Source organism: Pteropus alecto, unplaced genomic scaffold (assembly GCF_000325575.1).
Source record: "Pteropus alecto unplaced genomic scaffold, ASM32557v1 scaffold98, whole genome shotgun sequence".
Taxonomy (NCBI): domain Eukaryota; kingdom Metazoa; phylum Chordata; class Mammalia; order Chiroptera; family Pteropodidae; genus Pteropus; species Pteropus alecto.
The window spans coordinates 18,581,827-18,597,165 of NW_006443570.1; the positions used below are offsets into that span (position 1 = coordinate 18,581,827).

Consider the following 15,339-nt stretch of genomic DNA (forward strand, 5'->3'; position numbering starts at 1 on the left):
CACTATAGTATAAATCTTGTCCTTAAAAATCAAAGAACTTGTGTACACATAGAATTTGTTAAGCAACATGGATCAGAAGGAAATAACTTTAGCTACAAACCCAACAATGAGGTCCATAGGCAAAACCTGTCAAGTCTCTGATGACCAGAGTCTCTCATCTTCAGATGCAAGGCCTAATGTACACCTACAAAATATGTGTTCAAATGTTTACTGAATCAAATTACAGTGTGAAAAATATTGTGACCTTGGCAGAGTGTAAATTAAATTTTAATACCTGAAAATGGATCTTTAAATTTCTTTTTAATGAGTGCTAAGTCCATATAATTTCATTGAGATTTTTATTTCCAGTATACTTGCCCTTTAATATTTAAGAGGATGCAGGGAAAATGCATTTGAAATGTATACTTGAAAGGAAATGAGTATAAAGCAATCAAAATATGGCTTTTAAAAAAGGCTTCTTTGCTCATCATCTAAGAGAACCACTCAAGGGTTGGCCTTAAGCAAAAAAAAAAAGTCCCATCTATAGCATTTTTAGGTAGATAGGTTTTATTTTCTGGTTCTAATGCTGGTTCTTCAATTCATGTCTAGCTCAGTCAGCTACTGTGGGCCTAATAATGGACTGCAATATTAAATTTGAAATATTCTTATATATCATAGGATAAATGTTATGGACTCTCTTCAGGATTCTCTTAGAGGCATTTGAGAAAATACGAAGCAGCAAAATTTTATGACCATCTGGCTAAAAGGGCCACATCTAACATAAATTTACATATGCTGAACTCTGAATAAAGTCCACTGGCTCCACTGATGCCAGGTTCCATTTGTACTAGAGAGGGAGTCAGAAGACAGTCCTTTATGCATTTTTAAATATGGATTTAGAAAACAGTCCTCCTTGTGCAAAGGGGACAGCCAAGTGGGCTATGACAATCTGTCAAGAAGAATGCATTTTCAGAGACAATCGCTTTATGGAAGTGACCACCGCTTCCTCAAAAGCTGGTGACTGACAAATTACTACCCCGATTTTTTATTTAAGTAGGGTTTAATTCCTGAGGCGAGGGAGATCATGAATCTCTTATCTAGATGATTTGACAGCAGAGAATGCTGGAATCCAATAGCAAATACAGCTTAGCAGCTGATCCTGCTAAGCGTCACAGATTTGGAAAGCAGAGTCTAGTACTGACATGGAAAGTTGCATCAAAGGGTCGAGCTGTGTGCAGATCAGCAACTTCTGCTTTCTGACACAGGGCAATGCAGCTTTCACCTGCTTAAAGCTCAGTAGACTGGGCGCAGACGGATGTTAAGTAATCTGATGGCAAACCACACTTAAATCCATTTCAGGGAGTGACACAGAGCTTCTTTAAATATTTCTGCAGGGATCTGGCTGATGGGAGTGGAGACAGGGAAATATTCTGGTTTCTATACAGCTAAATAGCAAAGCTGAAATGCTGGACTGAGTTAGGAATCTGGATAAGACTCATCACTTATTTTAGCTCACTGATATTAGCAAACTCAGCTTCATAAATTGAGGAGATAAGGACGAAAGATTACATGGAGCTAAAGATATAAAGCAGTATACCTAATTACAAACAAAATATTAATTCTTACGAGAAAAGTATTCCATAAGAACAAATAACAGAAACACAAAAATTAGTTACAGAGATAAATCAGGATCCTTTCATGGAGATGAGACTACAATTTAGAGATAAAACTGGGTTTTGTGAGAGAGTAAAGTCACTATTATAAAGATAAACCTTTTCTCCAAAAACATGTAGTAAAATAATCTGGCAAACCAAAGGACAATTTACAATTTTTTTTTTACAGACTGGAAATGCTGAATACCGTGATTCTACTTAGTTAATTCCATTACTTTGAAAGCTTCAGTTTCTTTTGAATATAGTCAGAGACTTCCAGGGTATAGTAGTCTATTCAAGCAGCCATCTTTGGAGAACTACTGGAGGTGATACCACTGATACAAAACTGTAACCCAAACCACACACGCTATTCTCCAAGTTTTATAAACAATTCTAAATACGAGGTTGCAGAGAAGGACTTTTTTTTTTAAGCAAATGATATGGCCAACTGGAATCTAACAATACAGGATATAAACAATCAACTAGCAGGGGAATCTGTTCTGGTGCCTTTATTCTCAGCCTGATCATTTTATTGTCTCAATTAATGGGCAAAGATAGGCAGAAACTCCACAAGCAATCAGTCTGGGTAAAACAAAACAAAACAAAACAAAAAAAACGTTAAAAAAACCAACTAATCATTTTGACAGCTTTAACACCACTTTAGCAGTCCAAGAGGCAAAAGTTTGATCGAAATGAACTCAACTTTAAAAACAAGAAGACTAACATAGACAGAGTCTATGAATTTTCTCATTGTGATCAACGTTATAAACAACAAATAGCCCAGAAAACAGAGAGCTCAACAGAAGAAAAGGAGTGGTGGACTGAAGGTAAGGCAGATGGAAGTAATGAGACAGCAATAAACAAACAAATAAATGAAAGAAACAGGGAAAGGGAAGGCAGGAAGATAGGTACATCACAGCTACAGAAAGCAATGAATGTGGCCTTGGTTCTAGATAAGAACTGTGTGATAAAGCAATTAACTTAGCTCTTCTAAGCCTCAGTCTCCCCACTGCACACAACAGTGTGAGCCTAGAACTAAATAACTTCTATAGTACTTCCAGCTCCCAAATGCTAAGGTTTTAAGGGGTGGGAGTGGTGGTGAGGGAAAGGATCCAGTGGCTGCAATATCTAGAAGAAAGAAAAATTAAGTTTTGCCTTTGCTTTAATAGTTGAAATGCTGATTATAAGGTAAGACCACTGGCATACCCTAGGGCAGTGTTTCTTAAACTCTAGTATGCATAAAAATCACCTGGGGTGTTTTTTAAATTACATATTGCTGGTTGAGCCCACTCTTGAAATTTCTTGTATAGGAGGTCTGGGGTGGGGCCCTGTCCAGCATTTGCATTTCTAACAAGCTCACAAATGATGCTGATGCTACTACTTACTGGTCTGGGATCACGTTTGGAGAAACACTGTCCTAGGAAATAAGTGACAGAGGGCAAAGGAACATGGCTATATGGGCAAGAAAAGGGTGACCAGGTTTCTGTTATTTCTTGCAGGGAGAGAAAAAGAACCTGACTAGATGCAGTAAGGTGACTGATAAATAAATGCTGGAGCAAATAATCTGTTTCCTCTGCTGACCAACACTTAAAGATAAATACAGTTACTTAATATAATGGTTTATATTATGAATTGGATATTATATTGCCAAGTTCTTCAGAACCTTAAAAGCTTTATATGTTTAAATGTTCATGTAAAACTGAGATTATAACTCAGGGATTCCATCTATTTATGGATCTTGAACATCACAAAATAGTTATAATATGTTATTTGGCTTTTAAAAGAAAATCCAAATTAACACTTAAAAGAACTATATACAGTAACTTTCCTTACAGAATGAGGTGTTTCACAAGTAAACTTTTCAAATAATGAAACTTTAAACACAAAACCTTAAAAAAAAAAAATTTTAGAAGGGTATCTTTCTGAATAGAAAACATGACCATAGTGGAAGCTTTCCTTCATTACCCACTGTCATCAAAACAAATAATGACATTAGTTCTATAATCAATAACATCTCCAGGGTCAACCAGAGTTTTATGAAATCATTCCTCTGACACGAATGAGCCCAGAATTCTGTAGGTTTGCCATTTCTGCCATCTTGTGTTTCTCAGCCCCACCCAAGCTATTAGCTATTATTTCTCAGAGTATCCACCTCTTAGTTGCATGTTGAATTGATAACTTTTTCCACTTGGACCTAAGAGTAACTCCACTGTAAGGAATCTGCTTTGGGCTTTAAGATGCTATTTCCTTGAGATGGCTTTTTTTGTCTAGTTGTTTATTTACTCTTAGATTTTCAGGTTGGTCTCTGGATGGTTGAGTTGTTGCTGGCAGCAGGGAAGTGGGGTACTACTATACTTTGTATATTTTTTTGGATACAGTAGGCTGTATCAGAGACACAGAAGCCCTTAGGGGACAAGGTTACTATATCTAGTAAGGAAATTCTGTTCACTTACAAGGGTAATGTACCTTAGGTTGCTGTTTCTGCCCAAACTCTTAACTTATCAACCTTGGAATATTACGTGAACATTCTAAATATTTTACTATCTTATACATAACTGTTTAAAAGTAGAAGGCTTTATAGAATAACAAAATTCAAGTCAGCTACAAGGTAAAGAAGAAATGTAAAATGAACCTCATAATAAAAAGAGCAAAATCTGCTATAAACTGATAACAAGGGAATTCCTAATGTTGGTATATTAATATTATTGCTCAGATTTATATAAAGATTACATTTACTGACCTGGGGAATGCTGGGAAGTTGCAAGTGAGGTCATGGAATTAGAAAGGTTAAGGTTAGCAGTAATACTAAGCTGGCTCTGCACTGCAGGAGGATAAGGAGATGTGGGTGTCAGGAGGGACTCCTCACTGGTTTCTTCATCAATTCCAGGCAAATACGTGTCAATCAAGGCATCAAGAAACTTAACAATAAGCTCAGCATAGTCTGGGATTTGTGTTTGCTGTAATGGAAAATAGGAAATTATTTTAGCTCCATTCTTTTTATTATTATTATTTTGTAAATCCTCTTTGAAGCCAAAAATGGTTAATTCAATGTTTGTTTTGGGCTTAATTTACTATTTTTCTTCCTTTGTATTATAGATCATTAAAAAAAAGAGGTGGAGTAATATTTATAGACTACCATGGGACTTATAACTGGAAATTATATTTGGCTTACACTTACAGATTCCAGATGAACCTGTAATTATTAAAAGCCATGCACAAAGACTAAATTAATCTTGAGACAATACGAATATGAGGAATGATGTCTAGTCAAGTTTCCAAAACAGAAAAAAATGTGGAGAGTATCATCATTCCATCCGCCAGTTAGAGATTCGACTAACACCATGAAGGGCTCAGAGTGTTATTGGCAATCAAAGTACAAAAATTCCTGCATAATATACTTATTTCTGTGACTTCAGGCACATTTTTAAAATGACAGCCTTTGTATATAAAGAGATATTCAGTAATAACTAAACAAAATAAATTCCCAATTCTTAAAATCAGAACAAGGTTTAGATAATTCATGTTGATTTAGCACCCCTGTATCGACAACACTACACTAAGAACTGTGGGAGAAAGAAACAGAAGTCCTGCCTTCAAGGAACTTCAATCAATTTGGAGAGAGACCATGTTTAGAGAGAATAATAAAATACACATTTATGTAGCACTGTATCAACTAATGCCAATCAAAAAACAAACAATAGGAATAAATGAGAATATATTCAGAGAAGAATAAATCTAATCTAACAGGTTAGAAAGAAAATCATTTACATGAGGTAGATTTTTTTGTCATTATGTAATTTTTTAAAAATTGAGATTTAAATGACAGAACATTGGTTTCAGGTCATGAGGTAGATTTTAACTATAGGTAATGTTTCTTCCTAATTATAAGATACTTAAGTGTGTGCATTAGGATCATCAAATACACAAGGGACTGAGGGCAGGAGAGTTTACGGAGGCTTATCGTACCCTTCTGAAAAGTCAAGCATAAATTGAGTTGTGTTTTAGAAAAACTAATATAGAAACATGTTAAAGGTGCTGCCTCTTAGAAAGGATCCGTGGGGGAAGCTTTTTATAAAAATAACGTGTCTATTATGAAAAATCATTCTAGTTTTCCACATATTGTGCATTCTTAAAGCAAGCACACTAATATAAATAAAAACTTTCATTTTGTCAACAGAGAAAAATACATTTTCTTACCTTTGAAAAGGGTCCTGCAAACCGCCACAAGCCATTAAAACCAAAACCTGCAACAAATCAAATGTTATTCTTATAACAAGCATGAGACTCTTTTAATTTTAATAAAAATTAAATAAGTTACATAGTTGATGATATATAAAACCAACATGTACATCAAAAACATTTTTTTAGAAAGTGTCAAAGTAGACTAAAAATCACTTAAAATAAAATCAGTATAAAACTGTATTTTAATTTTAAAAAGTTGTCAACCAGTTACTTATTGAACATGTAATTAAAAGAGTCAGAAAACGGAACATGGAGAGAGACGTATGAACAAGACTACCCCTTAAAGAATTCTTTAGTCAGTGCATTCTATGACAGCGCACATGTTACTAAGTTCATCAACCATCCCCCTCCTGATATATTTATTTACTTTGCAGGTAAGATGTTTGGTATTGGGGTGGGGATTCTTCATGGTACACCACACTCTGTACAATTCCATGAATCGGATTTAACAAATTTGGATCTTGGCACAAGGATAACAGGGTGTTGATCTTAGAGTCCAACAAATTGTGCCTAAAAAATAAAAGTCAACAGAGGAACATTTTAAAGAAAAATTAAATGAAAATATACACTGGAAATACATTCCCCAGAACCATGCGATAAAAATGAAGGGAGATGACTGCTTTTTACTTTCTGGTGCTTTTCCAAATTTTCTGTAATGAATGTATGTGTCTGCTTCTTTGTTTCTTTTGTTGTTGGTTTTAGTCATCAGGAGTGGCTGGAATAGATGATCCAATTCAAACTTAAGAAGTAAGTAACTATTTCTAACCAGGCTACCATTCATTAATAAAAATAACCAAGAGTCAACTAACTATAAAATTCTAAAATTTTTATTTAAAAAAAGTTTTATTCCCCTTCACTAAATTCTAAAATTTTTAAATGAGATTAAACAAAAAGAAGGAAATAATGATACTATATAGAAGCCTAGATCAGGAAGAGAATTTCCTAAGTTTCTTTCAGAACACTTTGAAGCTAATATGATTTTAGCCCTTAAGAGAGAATAAAATTCATCTCTCAAAGAGGAGGTCAATTTTGTTTTAACTTAGCTGTGGATAAATCAAAAGCTCTAATGAAAAAGAAATCAAAACAGGTATGCTGATTTAAAAATAGCAGTCTAATGGTTTGCTCCTAAGAGAGAAAATGAACAATGTTCATCACTATGAACCACTTAAGAAAATCAGCAAGATAAAAAAGTGCTTTTCCGAATGTCTGTTGTGCCAAAACTAGTCTTATCCCCCATTAAATCCACTGTCTCTAAGCTAGAGTCACTACCCCATCATCTAGTGTTTCTCGCTCCACAAGCATTGAACATTACTGGGTAATACTTTAAGCTTTTATAAAACATTTGACTTGAAGACAGACACAAAAGTTAAACACAAAAGGAGATACTTACACAACAGGAAAAACTTTGGGGAAAACAACACTGGCTTCTGCTAAGTATTCATAAAGAATTCGTTGATCAAACTCATCCGTGGTGTATTTTACCAGTGTAGCCTGCCAAGACGGAAAGAAGTAAACAGAAAACATTTTATTTTGTGGCTGAATTGTTATCTGTTTTGATGATTAATAGAAGATGGCCTTCCTTTCATGTTTTTAATATGGAAGTACTTCCTAGAGTAGACTGGAACAAAAACTTGAGGGGGCGGGGGTAGAAAGCCCCCTCAAAAAGTGAAAATCTTACCAGAACAGTAAGAAGAAGCGCTTGGATCTTTGGATCAGTAAGTACTTCTTCATCTAAGAGAACATTCGATTCTGACACTGAAACTTTACGTAAATGTGGGTGCTGTTGTGATGAGGAAATCCTTTGAGTTTCTGCAGAAAGATACAGATTAATATAATCAACTGTACTAATCAAATATACACACTAGATACCACTTCACCTAACATTTTAATGTTACTTCTAAAATTCAATAGCTCTTTAACTTAACAAACATCATTACAGAATTATCATTCACCTATACAAAAGTTTACAAGGCTGTATATCATATATATGATCATTTTTTACACAATTGTCATTTTAAGGACTGCATATCTTTTGAAAAAGTAAATGTTTCAATATTTCATTCTAAAGATTCTTAGAAATGGTTGGAAAGCAAATATAGCTTTAATGTACTCTCCCATCTGATTTTCAATGATCTAGATCAATTATTAGTTTTGTTTCTCACCCATTTCATAATCAGTTTCTGCTACTCTCCTCATTTTGGGGGGTGTTGTGATTCCTGATTCCATTTCTTGCCTTTTAGGAGCCTTTGTATCTGATATCAAGTGATCAAAACTTTTCCTTGTTCCTATAAACAAAAGTTACAGAATAGGAAAATTCATTAACCACAGAGTCTGTGCTTAGGAATATACTAAATAGAAAATGTCTGGCCACAAAGTATTTAAGTTTTCACTTAAGGACCCGAAGAAAGCTCAGACATATTCATGGGGCACAGTTTCTCTCCTTTATTCTTCATCTTTTGAAGGAATTTTGGCCCCATAGCTCTCTGTTTCAGGACAGGATGTACCTTATTGGTCCAAATTAAATTGAGATTACATTCACTACACTAGAGGTAAACCAAAAGCTGCCAACAAGTACAATATTTGATAATAAATACAGGGGTATATGCACTGTTTGGTAGCAAAGATCAACTATGTCTGAACAACTTTTTTTCAATTTAAGAAATTCTGCTGGTACCAAGAATTAGTTATTAACATATGAAGAATTTCCCAAAGTAGGCAAGTTCAAAGTTTAATTCTTCAAGCTCTGAAAAAGATTTGCATGCCTTAAAGTACCAAATAATAGATACTCTGGGAGATGCTTCAAAAATAGCAGAAAGAACCATCAACTACTTGTCTTTGAGTTTCTCATGCGTTACATTAATGTTAAAGTAAAAGTACTGAAATTGGATTATGTGGAACTTGCACTAAGTCTTGTCTGCTCTACTTTGGAAAGCTATCCTAAACCTGATTCCTCTCCTCCATTCTCCCAAACCTTCTGCTTTAGTGCAGGCCTGTATACACCGTTTTTTGTTTGGACTGTTGTATCAATCTCTTAAATAATCCTCTTGCCAAAAATTTCTTCCAATTTCTTCACATGTAGCCAGAAAAACTTTTCTAAAAATAAAATTTGGTAATGTTCTTCCCTACTTAAAGATCCTTGCTGGATACATGATAAGGCTGTATCTCTTAACACAGCACACGGTCTCCCACACTTCTGTTCCAATCCTTCTCTAGCTTCATTTGCTACCTAGTTGCTTTTCTTGTTTTTTGATTTTATGTTATTCTCCTTCTCTTGAATGCATGCCTCCCTTATCCTGTCTACCTGGCAAGCATGCATTAAATCTTTAAGACCCAGTTCAAATGTTACCTCCTCTCTGAAGCTTTTCCTAATTTCCCCAGATCCTCAGGTTCCCTTCATCAAGACCTATTACTTTAATGGTACCTGGGGATGTTGTTATTATTGGCTGAATATAAGTCTTAGCCACCAAACTATGAGCTCTTCAGAGCAGGGACCATAACTTTTTCATTCAGCACAGGGGTTGAATAAAATCAATATTGCATTTTCTCTAAAATCCATTTTTCATTTACGACCTCCTTGGCATGAAAATCCAGACTTACAAAACACAAAGTAACCAGGAAACTCCTAGAAGATTATGGCGAAGTACGAACAGAAAGAACTCAAAAAAAAGATAACTACGTGACTAGTAACAGTGATTAACATTCGCAGTTTCAATTTCTTTTATGGTTTACTGGCAAGTTAATTTAATTCACACCTCATTGTTCGCTGATTCCCTTATAAACACAAGCCATTTTCCCAACACTTAAAGATACTTAAAAATATACTTGCATGGATAACTGAAACCCACTAAGCCATTTTTAGTGCTGGTGGCTGAAATATGGATCCCAATGTACTTCAGTAACAATGAAAACTTATCCAGAGCTGTGTAAGAGCCCGTTTGCATTTCCTCTGTGGTGAGGTAGGATCTATGGGCTCTATCTTTATTTACTTTCAGCTGTTGAAGAGGGAAAGGTCTCACAGCATGCTAGGTGTACTTCTCATTGACATGAGCAATCTTAACTTTCAAGAATCTTATCTTCTTATAGTAATCAAAAATCTTATCTTTTTGTCTTTTTTATAGAAAATATAGCAGACAGTATTATTGCAGCTTCATGCCACATTAATGTACTCTGCCGTCAGATGACAATTTTAGGAAATGTACTATTAAAGGCCCTGCTGCTTCTGAGTGCAGCACGACTCTTCCGGTCCTGTGAGTAGCCAATGTCTCCCCTACTCTTACTCTCCTACTGCCTGGCTAACACAGAACAGAAAAAGGACAGCCACAGTGTTTAGCCTAAGAATCAGAAAAAAAACTTTCAAGAGCTCATTCTCATTCCCCTCTTAGCTATATTGATCTCTCTCATAATTGGCATCAATTTGATAATTTCGTTTTTGATAAATTTTGGTAACTGAATAGCTTCAAACAATTTTCTAAAAGTGAAAGTATCTGACCATTAAAGAAAATAATTCTAAAAACTTCTACTTAATTTAGAGACACTAACCAAGCAATTTCTTTGTGTTGGCCTGAGAGGGCTGCCCCATGTCCAAACTCATGGATTTCCTGGCTCGGGGACTGGTTTGGCCCACAGATGGATAGGTGGCTGCAAGGTACCCTTCAGAACCTTTAGGAGAGGACCATGGCTGATTCTCCTTCAGCGTCCTGAGAGATTTAAACAATTGAGAAGAAATAATTAACATGGTGACAAATACAACCATTGTTTGTCCCTTCCAGTCGGCTGTCCTATTTCTCAATGACAGCAATCGATTAATTTTAAAACTGCAATAAATGGCTTTAGTGTACAAACTCTTAATGTATCTCCAGGAAGTATCCACTTTCCCATTGTGGCATCTTATACATAGTAGGTACTCACCGAGTGCTCGACAAAATTGTACTACATTGATTTTTTTTTTTTTTTTTTAAGCCTACAGCACCTGGTATTCCTACGTGGTCTCCCATCCGAATATTAACCAGGCCCAACCCTGCTTAGCTTCTGAGATCAGATACATTGATTTTTAAATCAGGACAAATCAAGTCTAAATGGACAATTGTACTGTTATAGTTCAAAATACAAGAAAATCAACCTTAATTTATACTTCGACAGGGGAACACAGGCAAACTCACCTTCTCTTTTCAAAAATAAAAAGGGCCTATCTTAAAGAAATACAATCATAGAAATGACTAAAGAATAAGACTCAAAAACAATTATGCCTGGAAAGCTTTTGCATACATTGTTAAAATTTCAGTGAGAAATTATTGAGGGCTTTCAGTAAAAAAGTGGGATGTTGATAAATTGAATAAGTTCTACACATATAAGATTGCTTTCCTGTGCTCAACACTGTAACCAAAACTTAGATACCTTTGTTTAATTGAAAATACAGAAAAATCCCCAAATGATGACATTTTCCTGTAATTTCTCCATAAAATTGAGAAAAATATACTACTCCAAAACTACATACACTAGTGAATATAATTTGATTACCTTATCATCTAAATCTATATTATAGAAAACTCTTTAATAACTTTAACATGATATAAATAAAACAAATGTGGTGGCATACATATTTCTTATACAAATCTGTGTACCTTAATTTTCTATCATTAAACATGTAATGTTGCTTATATTTTATGCTAGTTTTTCCCTAGGCCCTTTCCTGTAACCTAATACTTATAAGGTTATCTTTTCATTTTTCAACTGGTTTGTGCTTAAAAGATGCAAACTAATGATAACATTAGCACGATTAGAAGAATAATTTTCCTACTAGTAGCCCACATAAAATATTGTACATTTATAAAAAGAGTTCTGATTTACATGTTCTTGCTAGATTATCTCTATATTCCTTTCTGGATTATTCTGCTAAATGCCTCCATCAGCAAAGAAAACTGAAACCTGACTACGGTTATGTAACTGTGGGAGAATTCCACCTACCTGTAGCAAGGGTCGCCGTGATGAATGGGATATGTATCCATAGGAACATTTTCCATCGAAATATCAGTAAGAAGAAGAGACTTTCTATGTTTTAGGCTACAGCGACTTCGAACTTCCTCAGACACAGTAAGTAAAGCTAAGAGGAAAAAGAAAGCAGGTTAGAAAATTTAACCAATCAGCAGTAGACTTAAAACAGGATATATTTCTTACAACCTCCTGAAGAGGGTAATAGCTGTTCAACGTGCATGTAAAGATTCCTAGGGAGTGTGAGGTTTAAGGATATAAAATACTGAGGACAGACCTATTTATCTTAAAGAGTCTATGGTTTGTTCTGGAAGGCTGTACATAAACATGAAATATATAAAGAGATTTAGTAAGCAGCTTATATTCATCAAATGCTTTAATGTACATCTGATCTCAACAAACACAAAAAGAAGGGAGAGTAGATACTATGAGGTACATTTCTTAGATAAGGAAAAACACTGAGATGTTAAATGATTTCCCAAGGTCAAATGATTCAAACAAAAAAGCTGCCACAAACTGAAGTCTATTAAACTGGAAACCAGCGCTTTCCATCAAATGACTATGTTTAAAAACTGTATTATACATAAGTGTTAAGTCCTCTTAAGTGGAGAAATCAGGTAAGAGCAAATAAGGAAGGTTTAATGGAATGGTGGGGTTGGGCAGACAATCTAGGTAAAACAAATGGCATCAGGAATGAATATTAAAGAGGCAGAAAGGTACTTCTAGGAGATGGCAAATAGGTTAGCTTAAAATAGCCCATCCATTTGGAGGTAATAAAAAATGAGGCTTATGCAATTTGGAGAAAGAGGATAGAACCAGGAGGGTTGCTTAAGGGCCCAGGATGCTAGGCTAAAGCGTTCATGAGACAATCGGAAGCCACATAGTGCCTTGAACCAAAGATGACAAAGGGAACACACTTCATATTTTAGTGCAAATTCTTTTATAAGGAAAAATGATTTGGTAAAACTTGCAAAATTTTAACCACCACCATATTACTAGATTGTGGTGAACTGTTTATCCTGCCACGCAACCAACTGAAGGACCCACAGGTGCTTCCTTCTTTTTGGAGATCCTCAGATATAGATACAAGACTAATTTGGTCTATTTTGTACTATTACCTGCTAAGTAAGCCACGCTCTGTGTATTCACCTCAAATTTGTCACAATTTCTATGTTTGTTAACCAGAGTTAGTAGCGTATGCAAAATTCTGACTGTTCTTGCAACAATGTTAGGTGAAGGATGCCTGTACCCTACAAAAAATAAAAACAAGAAGTTAATTCATTCTTTCAACAAGTGTTTGTTGAGTTCTTATTTAATGACTAGAAACTCTACAAGGAAAGGAAGTATAAGGATTAACTCCTGCCTTTTGAGAATAACCACTGGGAAGGTAAAACATATATATGTAAGTACTTAATTAATTACACATAGGATGAAGTATCAAAATGTGTAGAATAGAATATTGTTCCTTGGAACTCCAAGAAAGAAGAGAGGAAAATTAGGAAAGATAATGGCATTTTAGATCATCTATTCCTTAAAATAGCACAGAGATTAAAATAAAAAAATATATGTATTGAAGTTTACCTTAAGATATCTTTTGAAAACAGGGTTCTATTGTTTGAAAATTCTTTTTTTTTAACTTAAAGAAAAAATACTTAATGACAAGGGAAGTATATACTCTCAGAGCCCAAAAAACAGGGTTGATTAGAGAGAGGGTAAGCTTAATCTTTGGACAACTTTTAATCACTAATGCTACTTGATTTTAAAATAGGGAATTTGTACACTAGAAATATGTTCTTCTTTTAGAAATACAGAATAAGCAAGCACTTATTCAGCCCAGTTGCAATCCCTCTTCTTTGTATCCTGTAGTGTAATATTTTTTGAGCAAACCCTATTTCTCTCAGAGATTAAAACTGTCAATATATTTTGCAGAAATTTCGTAAGGTGGTGAAATCAAATACCATTCGCAGTTGTGGGTATATGTCAGGTAAAAACTGAGGGAACTGCCATGATCCCTCCCTCAAGCCTAAGAATCATTTGATACAAAACTGTAGACTCAAGCTCTACCTTGAGTCTCTATTGCGGTCAAATCCAGTGCTGCTTAATACCATTGGTTCATGCCAGATCCTTATGCCAGGCCTTACTTTTTACTGCTTTTGCCTCTGACTCACCATTACATGCTGTTCTGTTAATTGCAGTCTCTGGCCATGACTGTCTCAATAAACAAAAGCTAACACGCAGTGAAATCAGCAGTAGGGGGTAAAGCCAAGTTAGGGAGTGAATGATCTGGCTCTGAGGAATAGCTGGAGCTCACTGCTATAAGCAATATAGAAATTTGGAGGTGTGAGGGTGGAGTACCAGAAAGACGATATAATAACAGGATTGATCAACAAGAAATAAGAAACAAATTGAAAAAAAAATCTGTGATCAAATCACTGGTAACATTTTCTAACATAAGTTACTCAAATAACATTTATTTATTTGCAGTCTGTCTTATTTTGATAATCAAAAAGATATGTAAATAGTGATAACTAATAATATAGCTATTAGGAGGTTTAGTACTTAGGAGTTTTTTAAAAATCATCTCTTGTTTTAAGGAAATCCAATATTTAATGTATATTTAAAGTACATATATTAAACAAAACAATTCAATAAAGCAGATATAGTTTGCATTTACAACAAGACATATGAACCAAATTATTTCAAATAATCAACTATTTTAAGTACTTCTGGCTTGATACCATTTCATAAAAATATTCTGATACAAGGCCTTTCTACCTTTTAAGAGATGTCCAACCAGCGCGAAGTTAAAGTTAGAGTTGAAATTGAGTCCAACAAAATGATCCATTTGCTTGCAGTGCCATTCCAGAGGATTCCGGATTGCCATAAATACTTCCTCTGGACTCTATTAAAGATAATCATGAGATGGTTGATGGGTTCACACGGGAACTTTCCTTAAAGAACCACTTACTGGGTTTTTGACTGTGTTCAACAGCTATGACAAGATGAGTAATTCTTTCAAGTTGAGAGAAAACATTATCAGATGACTACTGAAAACCACAGAAGAACATTTAAGGTATGACAAATTAATTAGTGCAAGACAGGCAATCATATAAATAACAAGATGATGAAAGATGAAATAGCTTTGATTTATAATGTAAAACAGATGACTGTCAATTTATATTCTGGTGACTTTTTAAAAATTATAATTATTGTTGTTTTAAATAATACCATCCATTTAATTATAGCTGGCATTTTGTGTATCATTGTGACTGAAAATTCATGAGAACAAAGACACATCATATGTACCGAGTACCTGTAGTAGACAACACTGTCAGATGCATTCTATTGAAACCTTAAAGCAATCCTATACAGTAAGGGTATTAGCTACCATTTACAGATTTATACCTTTATTTATTCTTTTACTTATCAAAGGCTATTGTGTGGTTTTGATGTGCCAGGCATAGTTCTAGGTTCTGCA

General features: G+C 34.7%; 1 protein-coding gene across 2 annotated transcripts in view; it reads right to left on the minus strand.

Moving 5' to 3' along the window:
* Positions 1-15,339, minus strand: part of NF1 (neurofibromin 1) — a 210,654-nt gene that overhangs the window by 10,871 nt on the left and 184,444 nt on the right. For both annotated transcript variants that reach the window (XM_015599200.2, XM_006924984.3), the window contains 10 exons: positions 14,637-14,763; positions 12,980-13,111; positions 11,838-11,973; positions 10,413-10,570; positions 8,036-8,158; positions 7,552-7,682; positions 7,264-7,364; positions 6,241-6,383; positions 5,829-5,875; positions 4,372-4,588 (listed from right to left, as the gene is read on the minus strand). In XM_015599200.2, coding sequence (XP_015454686.1) covers positions 4,372-4,588; positions 5,829-5,875; positions 6,241-6,383; positions 7,264-7,364; positions 7,552-7,682; positions 8,036-8,158; positions 10,413-10,570; positions 11,838-11,973; positions 12,980-13,111; positions 14,637-14,763 — 1,315 coding nt within the window. The remainder of the gene's footprint in view (positions 1-4,371; positions 4,589-5,828; positions 5,876-6,240; positions 6,384-7,263; positions 7,365-7,551; positions 7,683-8,035; positions 8,159-10,412; positions 10,571-11,837; positions 11,974-12,979; positions 13,112-14,636; positions 14,764-15,339) is intronic.